At 42.2% G+C, this 18,947-nt stretch overlaps 1 protein-coding gene across 2 annotated transcripts in view; it reads left to right on the top strand.

Moving 5' to 3' along the window:
• The window catches only part of ACBD3 (acyl-CoA binding domain containing 3), a 36,582-nt gene that overhangs the window by 1,385 nt on the left and 16,250 nt on the right, over window positions 1–18,947 (top strand). For both annotated transcript variants that reach the window (XM_045982974.1, XM_045982975.1), the window contains exons 2-3: window positions 16,417–16,558; window positions 17,219–17,359. In XM_045982974.1, the coding sequence (XP_045838930.1) occupies window positions 16,417–16,558; window positions 17,219–17,359 (283 nt within the window). The remainder of the gene's footprint in view (window positions 1–16,416; window positions 16,559–17,218; window positions 17,360–18,947) is intronic.

The raw sequence follows: 18,947 nt of genomic DNA, 5'->3' as shown, positions 1-18,947 counted from the left end.
TAGTTATTGTAGTGATATATGCAAAAGTTCTTTGTTCTCTCCCCAAATAACTGCAAACTAATGAAAGTCTTTTCTAAATTTTCTAGAACGTTTGCTTATTCCACATTCATTGTATTTTTTATTAAAAAGATTACCCTTGAAATACTCATTGTCATTGGACAGGGAGTTCAGCTTTCTGTGCACTGGCCTGCTTGGGGAATTGGCAATAGCTAATAGGGTTTGGATCACTTGACCCTTAGGTCACTGGCTTGAATTTAGTGTTTCCTGTGGTGGTGATATATTACCACTTACATAAAAATCGTGTTTCCTATACAGTTTGTATAAATACATTTTACTTCAAATTTTTATTCTTGGGACTGACTTTTCCAGTGTTCAGGAAGATTGTGTAGTAGCACAAAGGTATCTAAGAATAGAAAAGGACCCACTTTTTATCTTAGCTTTTGCCAAATGACTAACAAAAAAATAAAGGTCGGGGCGCCTGGGTGGCTCAGTGGGTTAAGCCTCTGCCTTTGGCTAAGGTCATGATCTCAGGGTCCTGGGATCGAGCCCTGCATCTGGGTCTCTGCTCAGCAGGGAGCCTGCTTCCCTCTCTCTCTCCTCCTGCCTCTCTGCCTACTTGTGATCTCTCTCTCTCTTAAATAATCTTTAAAAAACAAAAAATCTTAAAAAGGTCATTTTATCTTCTGAGCCCATCTTATTTGAAAGTGGTAATCTTTTCTTTGAAAGATTAAAACACTGAATAATGTGCAGTATATTTAGCATTGCTTTGGGAGTCAGGAGGCCCTGGATTCTATTTACCATGTAAACTCCAAGACAGCTCGCTTTTCTGTTCCAAACTCTGTTTCCAGGTGTGTGTGTGTGTGTGTGTGTGTGTGTGTGTGTATAAAGCAGCTAGGTTAGATGAAATTTGATGTCTCAGGTTTAGGATTTGGTCTAAAGCTGACATTATTTTAACATGTTTTTTGAGAAAGTAGTAGGAGTCCTTAGGGAACCTGTAATTGGGGGCGGGGGCCTAGTTACCAGTGACCTTAGAGAAAAAAGCTGCATTGATAGGTATGGTTCATTCACTTCCTAAGTTAAGGTCTCAAAGCAGTATTCAAATACTTCAAAGGAGAAATAGCAGTGTAGCAATTAAAGCTACCTTTCTGCATGGATCATTACATAGTTGGCCATGATGAGGCCCTTAGGATAAGGGTTGAGGTTGAGGGGGGAGTCTAGAAGCAGTAAGAAGAATTATGGAAAGTACTTGAGTCAAGTGTTGCTGACTTTGTTTTAATGTGCAAATTATCCCAGTGCAATACTTGACGTTCTTATCAGTTTTATAAGGATTTTTAAAAGATCACTGTTTTGTGGTTTTTGTACCAGAATTTCAGCAAGAATCAGAAATGATATTAAATTTTATCTTCCACTGTGGAATAAATATGAATATTGAGAGCATGGCTATCCATTGAAAATAACTTGGATTGGGAATCATGAACCCTGTTTCTCATTCCATCCCTGTCACAGTGGTCACAGGCTAGTGACTGAACCCATTATGTCAACTATCTCTTAATTTTATGCAGGTAAAATAAAATAATAGATGAAAATTGGGGTGAAAGTAAGTTACATTTTTTTTTTTTTAAGATTTTATTTATCTATTTGACAGAGAGAGAGGGAACACAAGCAGGGGGAGCAGGAGAGGGAGAAGCAGGCTTCCCATCGAGCAGGGAGCCCGATGTGGCCTTGATCCCAGGACCCTGGGATCATGACCTGAGTAGAAGGCAGCCACTTAATGACTGAGCCACCCAGGCACCCGGTAAGTTAGCATTCTTACTCTCCAAACTTAAAACATTGTTGGAGTGCCGGGCTGGCTCGGTAGAGCATGTGGCTCTTTTTTTTTTTTTTAATATATTTTTAAACTTTTTTATTTTATATAAATAAATATAACTGATATGTATAAACATAGAATATATATAATGTAAATAATTTATTTATTTGACAGAGAGATCACAAATAGGCAGGGAGGCAGGCAGAGAGAGAGGGGGGGAAGCAGGCTCCCTGCTGAGCAGAGAGCCTGATGTGGGGCTTGATTCCAGGACCCTGAGATCATGACCTGAGCCGAAGGCAGAGGCTTTAACCCACTGAGCCACCCAGGCGCCCCTTTAATTTTTATTTTATTTGGGCACCCCTTTAATTTTAATTTTAATTTTATTTTTATTTGCGAGCACACAAGCAGGGGGAGCAGCAGGCAGACGGAGAGGGAGAAGCAGGCTCCCTGCTGAGCAGGGATTCCCGATTTAGAACTCGATTCCAGGACCCTGGGATCATGACCCCATCGAGGCAGATGCTTAACCCACTGAGCCACCCAGGCACCCAAGCATGTGGCTCTTGATCTTATTCTGGATGAAGTTTTATGTTAGTTTACCACTATATGTATGTTCCTTTTTGCTGTTAAGGAGCTTAGGGTCCAAAAGAGGAGTTAAAGACCCAATGACAGTTGCAATACAGTGTGAAGGATGGAAGGGGCAGATGCCATTCCCGAGAAAGGGGGACAGCCAAGAGCCATGAAAGGACAAGGCGTGTGTTGGGAAATGGCAAATAGGAAGCAGTGTGATAGAGCTGGAAAGGCACGTTGGTGTCAGATCCACAGAGGGACTTGAATGCCATTGTAAATAGCCTTTTTGTCAGTTGACAGTGAAGAACCATTGAAAGTTTTTACAGGGCGGAGCCAACTTGCCAGATTCTAGCTTAGCAGACCTCAGCTGGTGTTCTGAGCTCTTTGGGTAAGGACGTATTGGTTGGCTTTATCGTAGCCTTTATACTTCTTGGATGGAGCTAACCTGAGGAGTGGTATTTTGGTTTTTAGAGTCTTTGGGGGTGAATGTTTCCTGCTCTAATACTTAATTTCCTCATTACATGAAGCTGTTAGATGGTTGCATTCATTTAAAATTCCAGAGTATTGGGGCACCTGGGTGGCTCAGTGGGTTAAAGCCTCTGCCTTCAGCTAAGGTCATGATCCCAGGGTCCTGGGTTCGAGCCCCGCATCTGGCTCTCTGCTCAGTGGGGAGCCTGCTTCCTTCTCTCTCTCTCTCTGCCTACTTGTAATCTCTATCAAATAAATAAATAAAATCTTTTAAAAAATTTAAAAAATAGAATTCCAGAGTGTTAATTAACCCCAGTTGTTGAGCTCCTGTTCACTGTATGTCAGGTACTGCTTTGAGATAACATAATGTGTAGTATACATTACTCCATGTAATCCTCCACAGACCTTCTAGGGAGGGGGGTGTTCTGGCTTCTTAGTAAGGGAACTTGATGCAGGTCCTTCAGTTATTAGTAAGAGGCAGAGTTGATTCTCAACTTGGATTCCAAAGAGGTCTTCCTGCTACAGGAGACGACAAGTGAATAGAAACCCTGCTTTTTCTGATGGTTTTCTGAGGGAAAGACTTAGAATTACTACCCTGTTGCCTTATCACATTTTGGAACTTTTTATTTATTTTTTTTATTTTATTAAAAAAAAAAAGATTTGGGCACCTGGGTGGCTCAGTTATTGTGCATCTGCCTTTGGCTTGGGTCATAATCCCAGAGTCCTGGGATCGAGTCCCGCATCCGGCTCCTCGCTTGTCAGGGAGTCTGCTTCTCCCTTTGACCCTCACCGCACTTGTGCTTGCTCTCTCAAATAAATAAAATCTTAAAAAAAAAAAAGATTTTATTTATTTGAGAGAGAGAGAGGGAGAGCACAAAGTGGGGGATGGGGAGAGGGAGAGAGGCAAGCTCCCTGCTTAACAGGGAACCTGATGAGAGGCTTGATCCCGGGACCCTGAGATCATGACCTGAGCTGAAGGCAGATGTTCAACTGACTGAACCACCCAGGCGCCCCCTCATTTTGGAACTTTTTAAATATATTTGCTTGGAAATATTAAGGGCTAATGGAAAGATTCCTATCGTTATTATCGAGTCTCTGTAGAGACCTGGAGGAGCAAAGTGTGAGAGAACCATCTACTCTGAATTCCTACATGACACTGCTATCAGGTTTACAATTCTGAACGTAATGGGGTGGAAATTGCCTCCAAAGGGCTGAAGTAAATGTGCTCATCAAAATATTGACATGCTGAATCCCACTGCTACTAGTACAATATTAGATCTTTTGGGAGGCCCGCATTTAGCTAGTGTAATGATTTTTTTTAACTCTTGTAAATTGAAAATGGATGTGTTAATTCATTGGGGATTGAAAAATGGTGATACTCTAAATTTCTTTCACTGGAATGTATTCCTTCATATACTATTTGGTGTGGAGTATAGATTCAAACAGGAAAGGAAAAATGCTTTGCCTTTATTAGTTTTCAGAATAATGAATTGTTTCTCTGGTGGCCTTAACAGGTGACAGTTTTTATATTGTCATTAGGTACTCGTGCTTTTAAACTTTTTTTTTTTTTTTAAAGCTCTTACCGATGCTCAATACCATCTTTAGCAAGTGGGAGCCTTGTCAGATTGGCTCTTAAGTTCCTTTGACATGACTGGTAATTTTTCATAGCTTCCTTGCTGTCTGGTTTGATAAGATATTCCAGGTTATTCTTACACATTTCCTGCTTTAGCAGGAATCATCAGCCATTTGTCCGAGGAGACATGTTTCCCATTAGTGGGAAACAGCATTTGAAGAGAAGTAATCTGGGTGCTGGGAGTGGGTACTCCTTGCTGCTGGATTGGTCGTTATTTCTAGGCCTTTTCAGTAGACACACACAAGGGTGTGGGGGGCGGGTAGGTATTTTTGAGCATACGATATATAAAAGCTGCTGTTGAATTTGGAGGAACTTAAGTCTTAGACTCAGGGTCTTTCTGGACTTGATGTATTTCCAGGAGCAGTTCTGGTGATTATAGTCCTTAGTACACTCAGTGTGTTACTGCTTCTATGTGTTACTGCTTCTAGGGAAGCTGTCAGGTGGACAGGCCAAAGTGGTTGTTTCCTTTTGTCACCTTTAGGCATGCATTTACAACAACATGGAGGAATGGCCCCATTAAGGTTTTTAAAAAACATAGAGGTGTAAATTATTCTTTGATAACTTATGGGTAATTAGTGTGTGCCTCCTGGACTTCAGTGGCCTGGCCTCAGATAATTTCTTTTTTTTTTTTTTTTTTTTTTTGCCTCAGATGTGTTAATTCATTAATTCATAATTAATTCAGATAATTTCAAGTTTAACTATTACTATTGACCATCTGTTAAATTTTGAGTATTTTTTTCCTTCTTTTTTATTATCTTTACCTTTAGACATAAGCGTGTAATACTATAGGAGGACTTCTAGACCCAAGAGACAATTAAATTGTAACTGCTAGGGGCGCCTGGGTGGCTCAGGCTGTTAAGCATCAAACTTGATTTCGGCTCAGGTCCTGATCTTGGGGTCTTTGAGCCCCACGTCCGGCTCTGCCCAGTGTGGAGTCTGCTTGTCCCTCTCCCTCCCCCCACTTGCATGCTTGCTCTCTCACTCTCCTAAAATAAATAAGTAGAATCTTTTTTTTTTTTAAGATTTTTATTTATTTATTTGACAGAGATCGCAAGCAGGCAGAGAGAGAGAGGAGGAAGCAGGCTCCCTGCTGAGCAGAGGACCCTGAGATCATGACCTGAGCTGAAGGCAGAGGTTTTAACCCACTGAGCCACCTAGGTGCCCCTAAATAAGTAGAATCTTTAAAAAACCAAACAGGGCGCCTGGGTGGCTCAGTGGGTTAAGCCGCTGCCTTCGGCTCAGGTCATGATCTCAGGGTCCTGGGATCGAGTCCCGCATCGGGCTCTCTGCTCAGCGGCGAGCCTGCTTCCCTCTCTCTCTCTCTGCCTGCCTCTCTGTCTGCTTGTGATCTCTCTCTGTCAAATAAATAAATAAAATCTTTAAAAAAAAAAAAATAAAAAACCAAACAAACTAAAAAAAAAAAAAAAGGGAAAGAAATTATAGCCACTAAGAATAGTAATATCTCAGGGAAGGGGGATTAAAAAAAAAAGAATAGTGATACCTCTTAGGCATCTGATTTTTTTAATATGCTAGTTCATATTAAATTTGAGCTGAACTAAAGGTTTCCTATGAAGACTGGATTCAAGAATATATTTATACGTGTGTGTCTATATCTGTGTGTGTTTAATATAAGTGATTTTAACATCAGTGGAGGCTTCCTGTTTGTCAAATACACATTCGGAGGGGTACACAGATGATAGGTGTAGAGTGTGATGAACTTTCCCAAAGTGTACATACTCTGGTAACCAGTCCCCAGAAAGAGATAATGCTTAGAGTAGTTTCCCCCTTACCGTGCTTTGGCTCTCCCTGGTGGTCAGCTGTAGCCCAGTCAGAAGGTGGGTAGTAGCCTAGCGCTGGGTCACACATCCGGCGTCCTCACCTCACACCGTCTCATTTGTCATGGAAGCATTTTATCATCTGCTGTAATAAGGGTAAGGACAGGACAGTAAGATATCTTGAGAGAGACCACATTCACTTAACTTTTATTACAGAGTATGTTATTGTTTTATTATTTCTGTCTTACCCATCCCCTGGACCTGTTCAAGCATAAGTTAGCAATTGCAAAGTGGGTAGGTTTTGATTCCCCCTTTTTTAAAAATTATTTATTATTATTATTTATTATTATTTATTTATTATTATTATTATTATTTAATTTTCTTTGTATCTGCTGCAGGTTTTTTTTTTTTGTGGTTACCATGAAGCTTACATAGAATAGTTTATAGTTATATTAGGTTAAACTGGTAACTTCCACAGCATACAGAAACTCTGTGCTTTTCCCTTTCTCCTACTTGAGGTTACTGATGTCGTCATAGGCGACACTTTTTTACTCTGTGTGTGCAGTAACAGGTTATTGTAGGGCCACGTGGAGATGCAGAGGGGATTCGGGCTTCGGTTGTGCAGTTCAGTCACTGATGGTGAGTAGCCTCTCCGACTCGCAGATTGCCTTCTGAAATGTGGTTCATTTCATCAAACACAGACCGTAGAAGGGACAGTGAAATACTTCCTTACATCCTTTACCTTACTCTCCAGAGAGAAGAGAAAAATACAGTTTCTGTGTAAACTTACTCTAGCAGTTGAGGCGTGAGACTAAAAACCCTTTGTATAATTAATGTCAGGTGGAAGGGACTTAATGTCGATCTTTCAGAGCTTTGGGCTCGTGGTAGCTGTGATTATAATACTATTATTGAATTATGCTGCCTTATTAGAACTGTAAAGTTAAGTACTGTTGAATTTAATAAGAACATAATTTAGGGGGCACCTGGGTGGCTCAGTGGGTTAAAGCCTCTGCTTTCGGCTCAGGTCATGATCCCGGGGTCCTGGGATCGAGCCCCACATCTGGCGCTCTGCTCAGCGGGGAGCCTGCCTCCCTTCCTCTCTCTCTGGCTGCTTCTCTGACTACCTGTGATTTCTCTCTGTCAAATAAATAAATAAAATCTTAAAAAAAAATAATTTAGAAGCCATTTCTATTTTTGCTTAGAAAAAATATGTTTTGTGTATTGCATTAGTTTCCTATTACTGCTGTAACAAATTGCCACAGATTTAGTGGCTTCAGACTGCACATACTGTCTCACAGTTCTGGAGGTCAAAAGTTCAAAAGGGGTCCCCCCGGAATTTCACGGTATTAGTCCATTGCTTTCTAGCTTTCAGTATTCATACTTTTAAGATGTCTGTGGTCTTGGGGTGCCCGGGTGGCTTAGTTGGTTAAGCAGCTGCCTTCGGCTTGTGTCAGGATCTCAGGGTCCTGGGACTGAGCTCTGCACTGGGCTCCTTGCTCAGCAGGAAGCCTGCTTCTCCCTTTTCTACTCCCCTTGATTATGTTCTCTTTCTCTATCTCTCTCTGTGTCATATAAATGAAATCTTAAAAAAAAAAGATGTCTGAAGTCTTTCTTATTCCTGGTCCTGTGTATGTCACCTGTTTTTCTTCCTAGAAGTTTTTAGAATTTTCTTTTATCTCCAGTGTTCAAGAATTTCTGTTACCGTCTTTCTGTTTATTTAATTTTTTTGAACGATCATGGTCAAAGTTCAGTAGTCCTTCTGGTCTCTAAACCTGCATCCTTCATTTTTGGGAAATTTTCTTGAATTATTTCATGATCATTTCCCCTCTTTTTTCCTCTCTTCACACTCTGATACTGTTAATATCGGGTATTGGATCTTCTGAATTGAACTTTAATTCTGTTATATTTTCCACCTTTGTCTTTTTGCTGCCTTTTAGGAGATAGTCTCAACTCTATTTTCCAGCCTATGAAAGGTTTTTAAAAATTTATTTTTTACATTTTTCATTTCCCAGAGTTTGTATTCTCTAAATTGTCTTTCTTCCTGGTACCTTGTTTTGCTTAATGGCCACATCAGTTTCTGTCTCTGAGGATATTAAATGCAAATTTAGTTTTATGTTTTATTTTAAAATTTTCTTTTAGGGGGGCCTGGGTGGCTCAGTTGGTTGGGCGTCTGACTCTTAGTTTTGGCTCCAGTTATAATCTCAGGCTCATGGGATCCAGCCCTGCATCAGGCTCCACACTCAGCTTGGAATCTGCTTGAGATTCTCTCTCCCTCTGCCCCTCCTGCTCTTGCGTGCGCACGCACACACATACACACACACACTCTCTCTCTCTAATAAATTAAACAAACCAACAAACTCTTCAAAATTTTAGACTTTTTTCCATGTTGGAAGCTTTCTCAAATGTCAGGTAACACTGGGGTATTCATTCGTATAGAAGGGTAAGGCACTGAGCAGCTAATTGTAACCTTGAGCAGAGGTCTTTACTGTAGGGTGAAGAGGCAGAGGTTGCATAGAGGAGCCCTCAAACATTAGTGTGGTTCAAATCCATACCTGGAGGTTTTTTCTCCCTGCAAATACTCCAGCCTGCTTCCTGGCACGTGGGCTTAGTTGTCAGCATTCAGGAACCAGGCAGGAGAAGGGAGTGTGGCTGGGAGTTGTTTCCCATTTACTAGGGAAACTTCTGTTTCTTTGTTTGTAGTCCTGCACTTACTCCCAGCCTGGTGTCCTCCCATCTGGAGCACCTGTGATTCAGGTTCTCCAGTAAACATCAGCCCTCTGCCGAAGTTGGGGTGAGGTGGCCATCTGCATGCTTGGGGTTGCCAAACAGTGGAAGGGAGGAGTACCTGCTTCTTAAGAGTTTCAGCCAGCATTCTTGTCTCCATCTAAATTCCAGCCTTTTTTTTTTTTTTTTAAGATTTTATTTATTTATTTGACAGACAGATCACAAGTAGGCAGAGAGGCAGGCAGAGAGAGAGGAGGAAGCAGGCTCCCTGCCGAGCAGAGACCCCGATGCAGGGCTCGAATCCAGGACCCTGGGATCATGACCTGAGCTGAAGGCAGAGGCTTTAACCCACTGAGCCATCCAGGCGTCCCTAAATTCCAGCTTTAATTTTTTTTATTTTATTATTATTTTTTTTTAAAGATTTATTTATTTATTTATTTGACAGACAGAACACAAGTAGGCAGAGAGACAAAGGGAAGCAGGCTCCCCTCTGAGCAGAGAGCCCGATGCCGGCCTCCATCCCAGGACTCTGAGATTATGACCTGAGCCGAAGACAGAGGCTTCAACCCACTGAGCCACCCAGGCACCCCTAAATTCCAGCTTTTAAAGAACCTGCAGCCTTCACTTCCTGAACCTTCCTGGGGTTCTCTAAATGGCCTTCCCTATCCCTTTTCTTTGAGGCCTCTTTGAGGATCAGCGCTGACTGTGTATTTAATCCACCATGTTGAGCTAGAAGTTTATGTTTCCTATCCTTTTAATTACATTTGATTTACACTTGATCTTAGCTAAAAGGCCAAGAAGCGATTAATTACATTTGATTTAAAAAGAATAAAAATACCGAGAAAGCATTTGGCATTTGAGCTTACTTCTTCTAATTCAGAGTCAGCAAACTTTTCCTAAAAGGACCAGATAGTATTTTAGGCTTTAATGGTCACATATGGTCTGTGTTTATGTTCATTCTTTTTTTGTGTGTTCAGTTTTGCTTTTTGTTGTTGATTTACACCTTAATTAATCCTTAATGGATTGGCAGTATATTCTTAATTCCATCAGGCATAAAAAGGGCGGATGTTAAAATGACACTCAGAAATTCTGAAACTCACACATTGATGAGTCACTTTTTACGGCTGGAGGTCAGACTAACACCTTGCTGATTAATGAGTACAGTTTCCTTGTTTACTCACCAGACCCCTCTGGGCCCTCCCCCCTCCCCATTAAAATAACTGTGGTATAGTTATGTAGCTAAAAACCTGTTGGTTTCTTTTTCTTATCTGTTGGTTTCAAATCGTCTCCTTGCAGCAAATAAGAATTTGTATGTAGGGGTCAAAATTCCTATATTACATTATATTTACATGATATTACATGACTTATCAGGAAGGTGTTTGGTCTTTCAGTGAGTGAAGTTTCTGCCTGATTTTATCTTTATTTGCATTTACTTAGGTCAAAGCAACTACTTTCACAGAATCTGGGTGTCATTCCCCCCCCCCCAAGGAAAAAACAAAATCCCTAAAATACTGACTGAACAAAGCAGGAAGCTTGTGCCAAGTGCTCTGCCCCTCCTATTTTTCAGGCTCACTACACTTTCATTCTTGAGTCACCAGCCCATAATTTCTTTTAATAAGGCTCAAGATAAAATGATGTCGTTAGAATAGTTCCTTTTTGGTTGTTTTAAAAAAACAAAAACCGGGACACCTGGGGGGCTTAGTCAGTGAAGCATCTGCCTTTGGCTTGGGTCATGATCTCGGGGTCCTGGGATGAAGCACCCACATTGGGCTCCTTGCTCAGCTGGGAGCCTTCTCCCTCCCCCACTCCCTCTGCTTGTGTTCCCGCTCTCACTGTGTCTCTTTCTGGCAAATGAATAAATAAAATCTTCTTTATGAGACTGATGCTCTACCTACTGCACTAACAAGGCACCTAAATAAAATCTTTTTTAAAAAGCCTTCTTGAGGGGCGCCTGGGTGGCTGAGTGGGTTTAAGGCCTCTGCCTTCAGCTCGGATTGTGGTCCCAGGGTCCTGGGATTAAGACCCGTATTGGGCTCTCTGCTCACCGGGGAGCCTTCTTCCCCCTCTCTCTCTCTGCCTGCCTCCCTGCCTACTTGTGATCTCTGTCTGTCAAATAAATAAACAAAATCTTAAAAATAAAAAAAATAAAAAGCCTTCTTGGGCGCCTGGGTGGCTCAGCCGGTTAAAGGGCTGCCTTCAGGGGCGCCTGGGTGGCTCAGTGGGTTAAAGCCTCTGCCTTCGGCTCAGGTCATGATCTCGGGATCCTGGGATCGAGCCCCTCATCGGGCTCTCTGCTCCAGGGGAAGCCTGCTTCCTCCTCTCTCTCTCTCTGCCTGCCTCTCTGCCTAGTTGTGATTTCTCTCTGTCAAATAAATAAAATATTAAAAAAAAAAAAAAGGGCTGCCTTCAGCCCAGGTCATGATCCCAGGGTCCTCCTTGTTCAGCAGGAGCCAGCTTCTCCCTCCCTCTGCCTGCCATTCCCCCTGCTTGTTCGTCTGTCTGTCTGTCTCTCTCTCTGTCAAATAAATAAATAAAATCTTAAAAAAAAAAAAAACAAACCCAACCTCCTTAATTATATTTCAGCTAATAGAACTGTTCTTCAAATCATCACAAGTTGGTGAAAGAAGAACATTGTTCTGGGCTATGTTTCTTTTCTTTCTTTCTTTCTTTTTTTTCTTTTTTAAGTTTTTTTTTTTTAAATATTTTATTTTATTTATTTGTCAGAGAGAAGGAGAGAGAGAGAGAGCACACAGGCAGGCAGAGAGGCAGGCAGAGGTGGAGAGAGAAGCAGGCTCCCTGCTGAGCAAGGAGGCCATGTGGGACTCGATCCCAGGACCCTGGGATCATGACCCGAGCTGAAGGCAGCAGCTTAACCCACTGAGCCACCCAGGCGTCCCTCTTTTTTAAGTTTTTAACCCCAACTCACACCCTGAGATCAAGTGTGTCACATACCCCACCGACTGAACCAGCCAGGTGCCCCTGGACTGTTTCTGATAATTACCTGTGGCATAATTAGTACAAGAAAACTTTTGGTGGTTAATTTGTACGAAGTAGAGGAAGATGGTTAAGGATGGTTATGCACATCTTCAAAATTAAGGAAAGGCTTTTTGGTAAATGGTAGCCCAAAGTAGCCACTATTGTTTTACACATTTTATTTATTTTATTTTATTTTTTTAAGATTTTATTGATTTATTTGACTAAGACAGAGATCACAAGTAGGCAGAGAGGCAGGCAGAGAGAGAGAAATGGGGAAGCAGGCTCCCCGCTGAGCAGAGAGCCCAACGTGGGGCTCGATCCCGGGACCCTGGGATCATGACCTGAGCGGAAGGCAGAGGTATTAACCCACTGAGCCACCCAGGCGCCCCTAACTGTAATTTTTTAAAAGGAAGATCTATAGTATGTATAAATTGCTCACCCAAACTCTTGACATTTTATCTTTCTACGTTCTCTGTGGGTCTTTGGCCACATTTTGGGCATTTTTATATAATTCTAAACATACATAAATTTTATGTACACATATATAATTTTTCATTTTACTTTAGTTAATACATCATAGATCTGTTCTCTGAAATGCTCTATAGCCCTTATAATTGTCTTTTTAACAGCTGTGTATTGTTTCCTAGATTACTGTAATTTAAGTGTTGTGTTGTTGAATAGTTAGAATTTTATTTTTTTAAAGATTTTTATTTATTTATTTGACAGACAGAGATCACAAGTAGGCAGAGAGGCAGGCAGAGAGAGAGGAGGAAGCAGGCTCCCCGCTGCACAGAGAGCCCGATGTGGGGCTCGATCCCAGGACCCTGGGACCATGACCTTAGCTGAAGGCAGAGGCTTTAAACCTGAGCCACCCAGGCGCCCCCATGATTTTTAAAAATTTAAATAATACAATGGTAAGTAGGTATAACACCATTTTCCTTGCCAAGATAATTTTTCAAGGTTGTATTTCAGAGATTTCACTAGGAAGAGGATGAAATAGCAACTCTTTTGAGCCTGTTGGTTTTTCCATGAAAGACAATGCAAAGGTATATTTTGGTTTTGTAAACTCTAGTCCATTTTGCCTTATCTTTTTTTTCTTTTTTAAGATTTTATTTATTTATTTGACAGGGAGATCACAAGTAGGCAGAGAGGCAGGCAGACGGGGAGGGGGAGGCAGACTCCCCCCCCCCCCCCACCCCCAGCAGAGAGCCCGAACAGGGCTGGATCATGACCTGAGCTGAAGGCAGAGGATTAATCCACTGAGCCACCCACGCGCCCCTTGCTTTATCTTGATTATAGACTGTGATGGAATTTAATTCAACTGCCAGCCTAGCCTAAAGATTTGAAGCAAGTCTATTTCATTATCTTTTTTTTTTTTAAGATTTTATTTATTCATTTGACAGACAGAGATCACAAGTAGGCAGAGAGGCAGGCAGAGAGAGAGAAGAGGAAGCAGGCTCCCCGCTGAGCAGAGAGCCTGACGTGGGGCTTGATCCCAGGACCCTGAGATCATGACCTGAGCGGAAGGCAGAGGCTTTAACCCACTGAGCCACCCAGGCGCCCCTACTTCGTTACCTTTTGATCTGTTTTCTTCCAAGTCAGAAGTAAGCTCTGAAATAATCTTTTCAGTTGGGCTTTGCCTTCTGCTCACGGTCCTCCAATCAAGCCCTGAATGGGGGGGGGGGGGTCTCTGCTCAGCGGGGAGTCTGCTCTCCTCTCAGTGGGGGGTCTGGTGCTCTCTTGGCCGTCTCCCTGCTTGTGCTTCCCCCCCCCCCCCAATAAAATCTTTTAAAAGATAAAATGTTTTCTTTATCTTGGTGTAACTGTTGTACTTTGTTTACAGTAAATATCTACCTGAAATATGCACCTAGGGGCACCTGAGTGGCTCAGTCTTTGAGCATCTGCCTTCGGCTGAGGTCATGATCCCAGGGTCCTGGGATCGAGCCCCACATCAGGGTCCCTGCTTAGCAGGAAGCCTGCTTCTCCCTCCCACTCCAACTTGTGTTCCCTCTCTTGCTGTCTCTCTCTCTGTCAAATAAATAAATAAACCTTTAAAGAAAAATGTGCACCTAGCTACAGCTGTTTACTGTATTGCCGTATTATAAATTTTTAATTGAACCTCAATAATTTGTAAGTTACATGACGGCAGTGAATTTACACTTGGGCTCAACATGTATTAAGTTGCAAGTATGAATGTAAAAATACTTTTTATACTGTCCATTAAGTGAAATAGCATTCTAAGAGTTGGATTTTGAAGTGGGAGTTGCCTTTTCTTAGTAAATACAGAGCTGTGATAATCGTGTTCAAAAAGCTTTAGAGGAAGTTACTGCTCTTGATGCTAATTGTCTAGTGATACTGTTTGCTCAGTAGCAAAGACAGATGGCAGGTCCACAGATTGCTGAATTGTTTCAATTTTTATCAGGTAAGGTCAGTGCCTCAGGTTTGTCTTAATATTTATTTTTTCTAAATATTGCATGAGTTTGTTCTGACAGGAAAACAATTCAAGCGTACATAAATGGGAAGGAAACTCGTCTTCAGTCCCTGTCCAGTCATTTTGCCAGTCCTTTCCCCAGAGGCAGGCATTTGCTGTTGACAGTTGGGTTTGTTCTTCCACACCTTTGCCGTGGAAAGGTTTGGATGTCGCAAGTAAGGCTTCAGTTGTCAGAGAGACTCCTTTAGTCTCCTGTTGTGTGACTCCCAGATTTTGCTATTTGCATCTACCTTCATGTAAGGGTCCCTGGGGAATACATGTGTGGGTGTGTTTATGTGCTGTGTTTTGTCAATTCTAAGAATCCCTATTATTGTACATGCTATTATTAAGAAAGGAAAACTGCTCATGTAACTGTAGAATACTGGACCGTCAAGCCGAATCTGATTTTAGAGATGTTAAAGCGTGTGGTCGGGGGGATCCTGTATTGTTTTCTGCAACTTGCTTTGTCACTTAGTATTTCCTATAATTGCTTCATTTATACCACAGTCTGAATATATCACATTATATTTAGCAGTTTCTTTACTGAGGAACTTTGTAAATTGTTTACGGTAGCAAGGAAACCGCTGTATCCCCCTGCCTCTGTGTATTCAGGACGGATCACGGGTGGATCACAAGAATTGGAGTGACTGGGTCATGGGGTGTGCACATTTTTAGTTTTGAGATAAATTGCTAAATTGCCTTCTAAGATTTAACTAACAGTGTATACTTTCAACATTAGTATGGGAGAGTGGGTACCTCTTTGCTCCATTCTTTTTTTTTTTTTTTAAAGATTTTATTTATTTGACAGACAGAGAACACAAGTAGGCAGAGAAGCAGGCAGAGAGAGAGAGGAGGAAGCAGGCTCCCTGCTGAGCAGAGAGCCCGATGACCTGAGCGGAAGGCAGAGGCTTTAACCCACTGAGCCACCCAGGCGCCCCTCTTTGCCCCATTCTTATGAGCTCTCGATGTTACCTGACTTTGTTTGACCTATGTGACGGCAGAGGCTTTGGTATGTAATGGAAACCGTTCGCATTTCCTTGACTTGTGAGGTGGAGGATCTTGGGATGCTCCTTGGCAACTTCTGTTTTTTTTTTTTCCTCCTCCGAGTTTCCTGTTCATAACCTTTAACCCACGTTCTTGTCTCATCAGTGATTTTATTTTGGTGACTACTTTGTGCATGGATAAAATATGTAGGCAATATGTACTACCTTTTTTTTTAAGTGGCAGTCTTTTTTATTAGAACCAGTCAATAATTAATGCTACCACTTATCAGAGAAGCAGCACTGTTCTCTAAGGATTTCCCATGTTACCAGCTCCCATTTCTGTGCAGCTTTGAGTGTTGATGGCAGCCCAGTCTTCACAGGTCAAAGCTGGTTTCACTCTCCATCGCCCATTGGAAACCTGCTGAAGCCAAGCATGCTGTGGAGAAGGGAAAAGGCTCTGATAGCTGTCATTGCTGCTGTCCCATTACCTTGGGAGTAGCAGTGACTGAGAGCTTCAGGGGTGTCACAGATAGAAAAGGTCTGAGAGGAGGTTGACCTCTCGTTTCAGAGTCCCTTCACCGCATCGCACACAGTTTGTGGCCTTTCGAGGTACGCATCACCTCTTAGGTGTGATCATCTTAAAAGTGACTGATACAAAATTATTTCTTAAACTTTTAGAAAACGATTGTTACACAATTTCTGATATGTGTAGAAGATGTCAGCAGAACAGTTTGTGTATCTGACTCTTAGCTTGACAGATGGATTTCTCAGTAGAAGTTTGAACATAAATGTCGGTGCTTGGCTTCATGGGGGAAAAAAAATCCCTGCATAAAGGGTTTCTGTCTTGGGCTCTGACTATTAAAATTTAATATTTGAAATACAAATGTCACCATAAGATTTGTATTCATCACAGGCAGTGTGTGACGTTCCCTTATAGGGGACCTTCAGGATAGAACACCGAAAAGTACATTTTTTGCCAATTCTAATTGTTTTCATGTTTCTTTGTCTTACAGAAAAAGATGGCAAAGCCTTTCATCCAACTTATGAGGAAAAACTGAAGCTTGTGGCACTGCATAAGCAGGTTCTTATGGGTCCATATAATCCAGACACTTGTCCTGAGGTTGGATTCTTTGATGTGTTGGGGAATGACAGGAGGTAACCGTGTTTTGTTGTATAATGACCTTAGTGAGAGTAGTGTTGAGAAGAGCACGAAGTGAATTGGTTAAGATGCAGATAGCTGGTTCCTTAGCGTAGAGGAAGACTGAAACAGCCATTTTTGCTTGCAGTGTCTGAAATCTTCAGATATATATCTGTTTTTGAGTTGGAGATGTTTATGGGTAAATAATGTGGAACATGTTTACTCCTCTGATTATGAACGTAAGACAAGGACAACTTCATTTGATTCTTCCTAAGTGACATTAAAAGCAGCCACTTAAAGTACATAGTCACCGATCTTCTTACTGGGACGAACAGAGTTGTGATAGAAAACAATGCCCTGAGAGCTGTATTCAGTTAAGACTAAAATGTGCTAAGAGGAAGGTCAGACTCGGATACCCTTTTGCTCATATGGGAATGAGCAGCAGTGCAGCTGAAGCAGAGTTTCCGGCAGTGAGTGTGGCTTGTGTGTGACACGTCTAATTCAGTGTATCTTTCGTGCATACTTGTTGAAACTCGAGTTTGGAGCCCTTTGCTGATGGTAGAATCATTCTGCATCTTAGTTGTCATTGAGAATTGTTCACATTTGGGTTGAAATTAAATCATAGTCTTACTCTCTTAGGAAGAGGAGGTAATGACTTTCCTTGTTCTTCCCTGCAGGAGAGAATGGGCAGCCCTGGGGAGCATGTCTAGGGAGGAGGCCATGCTAGAATTTGTCAAGCTCCTACATCGCTGTTGCCATCTCTTTTCAACGTACGTCGCATCCCACAAAATAGAAAAGGAAGAGCAAGAAAAGAAAAGGTGAAGTTCGAGGACACAGCATACTTTATTCCTGTACAGCCCCAGTCCTGGTGCTTTTTTGCCTTACGGAATCACATGTCCCACTGCCCTTGGATCCCCACTTCCTTTTATCTATCTATTTATTTACTTTCAAAGATTACTTACTATTTTTAGAGATAGAGAGCATGCAAGCAGGGGGAAGGCCAGAGAGAGAAGGGAAGAGAGAATTTCAAGCAGAGTGGGTGCAGAGCCTGATGCAGGACTTGATCTCACCCCTGAGATTGTGACCTGAGCCGGAATCAAGAGTCTTACACTTAACCAACTATGCCACCCAGGCACCCCCAGATTCCCCACTTCTTACGGCAGTTGTTCAGACCTGCTGGTGTGAGCAGGTATCCATACTAGGAATTCGGGGAGGGCAGGGAGCTGCTGCTTCTGTCTGGCTGTCCCTTTGAAAGGAACCACCTGTCCATCTTATACCGAGGTTTTGAGAAAACTCCATTGTAAACTCAGCCCCTCTCCCCACCCTTACCCCTGGTCTGACACCCCCTTTGCTATTGTATCGTGGCTTTCTCCTGCACTATGTGTAGATCTCATGGAGATAGGCATATTGTCTCTGGCTCCTAGGTGGCTTATTGTTTCCAGGGGGCGGATGGGAATGCTGCTATTTATGTTGATGGGATTTTTTTTGTCGTAACTGAGTTCAACAGCATTACAGTTAACACCTTATTTTTTGTGGTTTTTTTTTTTTTTTCAAGATTTATATGTTTCAGAGAGTGCTGGTGGGGGTGGGGGCAGAGGGAGAGGGAGAGAGACTCCCCGCTCAGTGCAGAGCCCAACCAGGGCTCTAAGTCAGCAACATACAGCACTGGGTGTAATTTATTCCTATTTAAGATGATAGGAAGTAGCTTAATACATTTTCAGAAGATATTAGGGGTGCCTCAGTGGCTCAGTTGGTTAAGCAACTGCCTTCGGCTCAGGTCTTGATCCTGAAGTCCTGGGATTGAGTCCCACATCAGGCTCCCTGCTTGGCAGGGAGCCTGCTTCTCCCTCTGACCTTTTCTCCACTCATGCTCTTGCTCTTTCATTGTCTCTCTCTCTCTCTCTCTAATAAAGAAATAAAATCTTTAAAAAAAAAAAAAAAAAAGCTATTTATCCAAAGGAAAAGTCTTGATTCGGGCAACCTTCTTGGGTCCCCCTCCCTCTTTGGGAGTTTTGTACTTACTTCGCTATCACTCAATAAACCTTGCTTTGCTGCTCAAAAAAAAAAAGTTCTGATTCTTAGTGGTAAATTGAATATTTAGTAGTCATCTTAACCTGTAAAACTGCATTTTTCCTTTTAAAATGTACTTACAGGGACGCTTGGGTGGGTTAGTCATTAAGCATCTGCCTTTGGCTCAGGTCACAATCCGGGCATCCTGGGATCGATCCCTCCTGCATCAAACTCCTTGCTCAGTGGGGAGTCTCCTTCCCCCTCTGTCCTTGCCCCTGCTCCTGCGTGCGTGCGCTCGCTCGCTCGCTCTCTCAAAAGAAATAAAATCTTTTTTAAAAATGTTCCTCTGTCATGAGATGAAATTCAGCTAGCACCCTTTGAAAGCATTTAAAACTA

The sequence above is a fragment of the Meles meles genome, chromosome 17 (assembly GCF_922984935.1).
Source record: "Meles meles chromosome 17, mMelMel3.1 paternal haplotype, whole genome shotgun sequence".
NCBI lineage: Eukaryota > Metazoa > Chordata > Mammalia > Carnivora > Mustelidae > Meles > Meles meles.
Note: the sequence above shows the minus strand (reverse complement) of the source record. Positions and strands in the feature narration are given on the sequence as shown.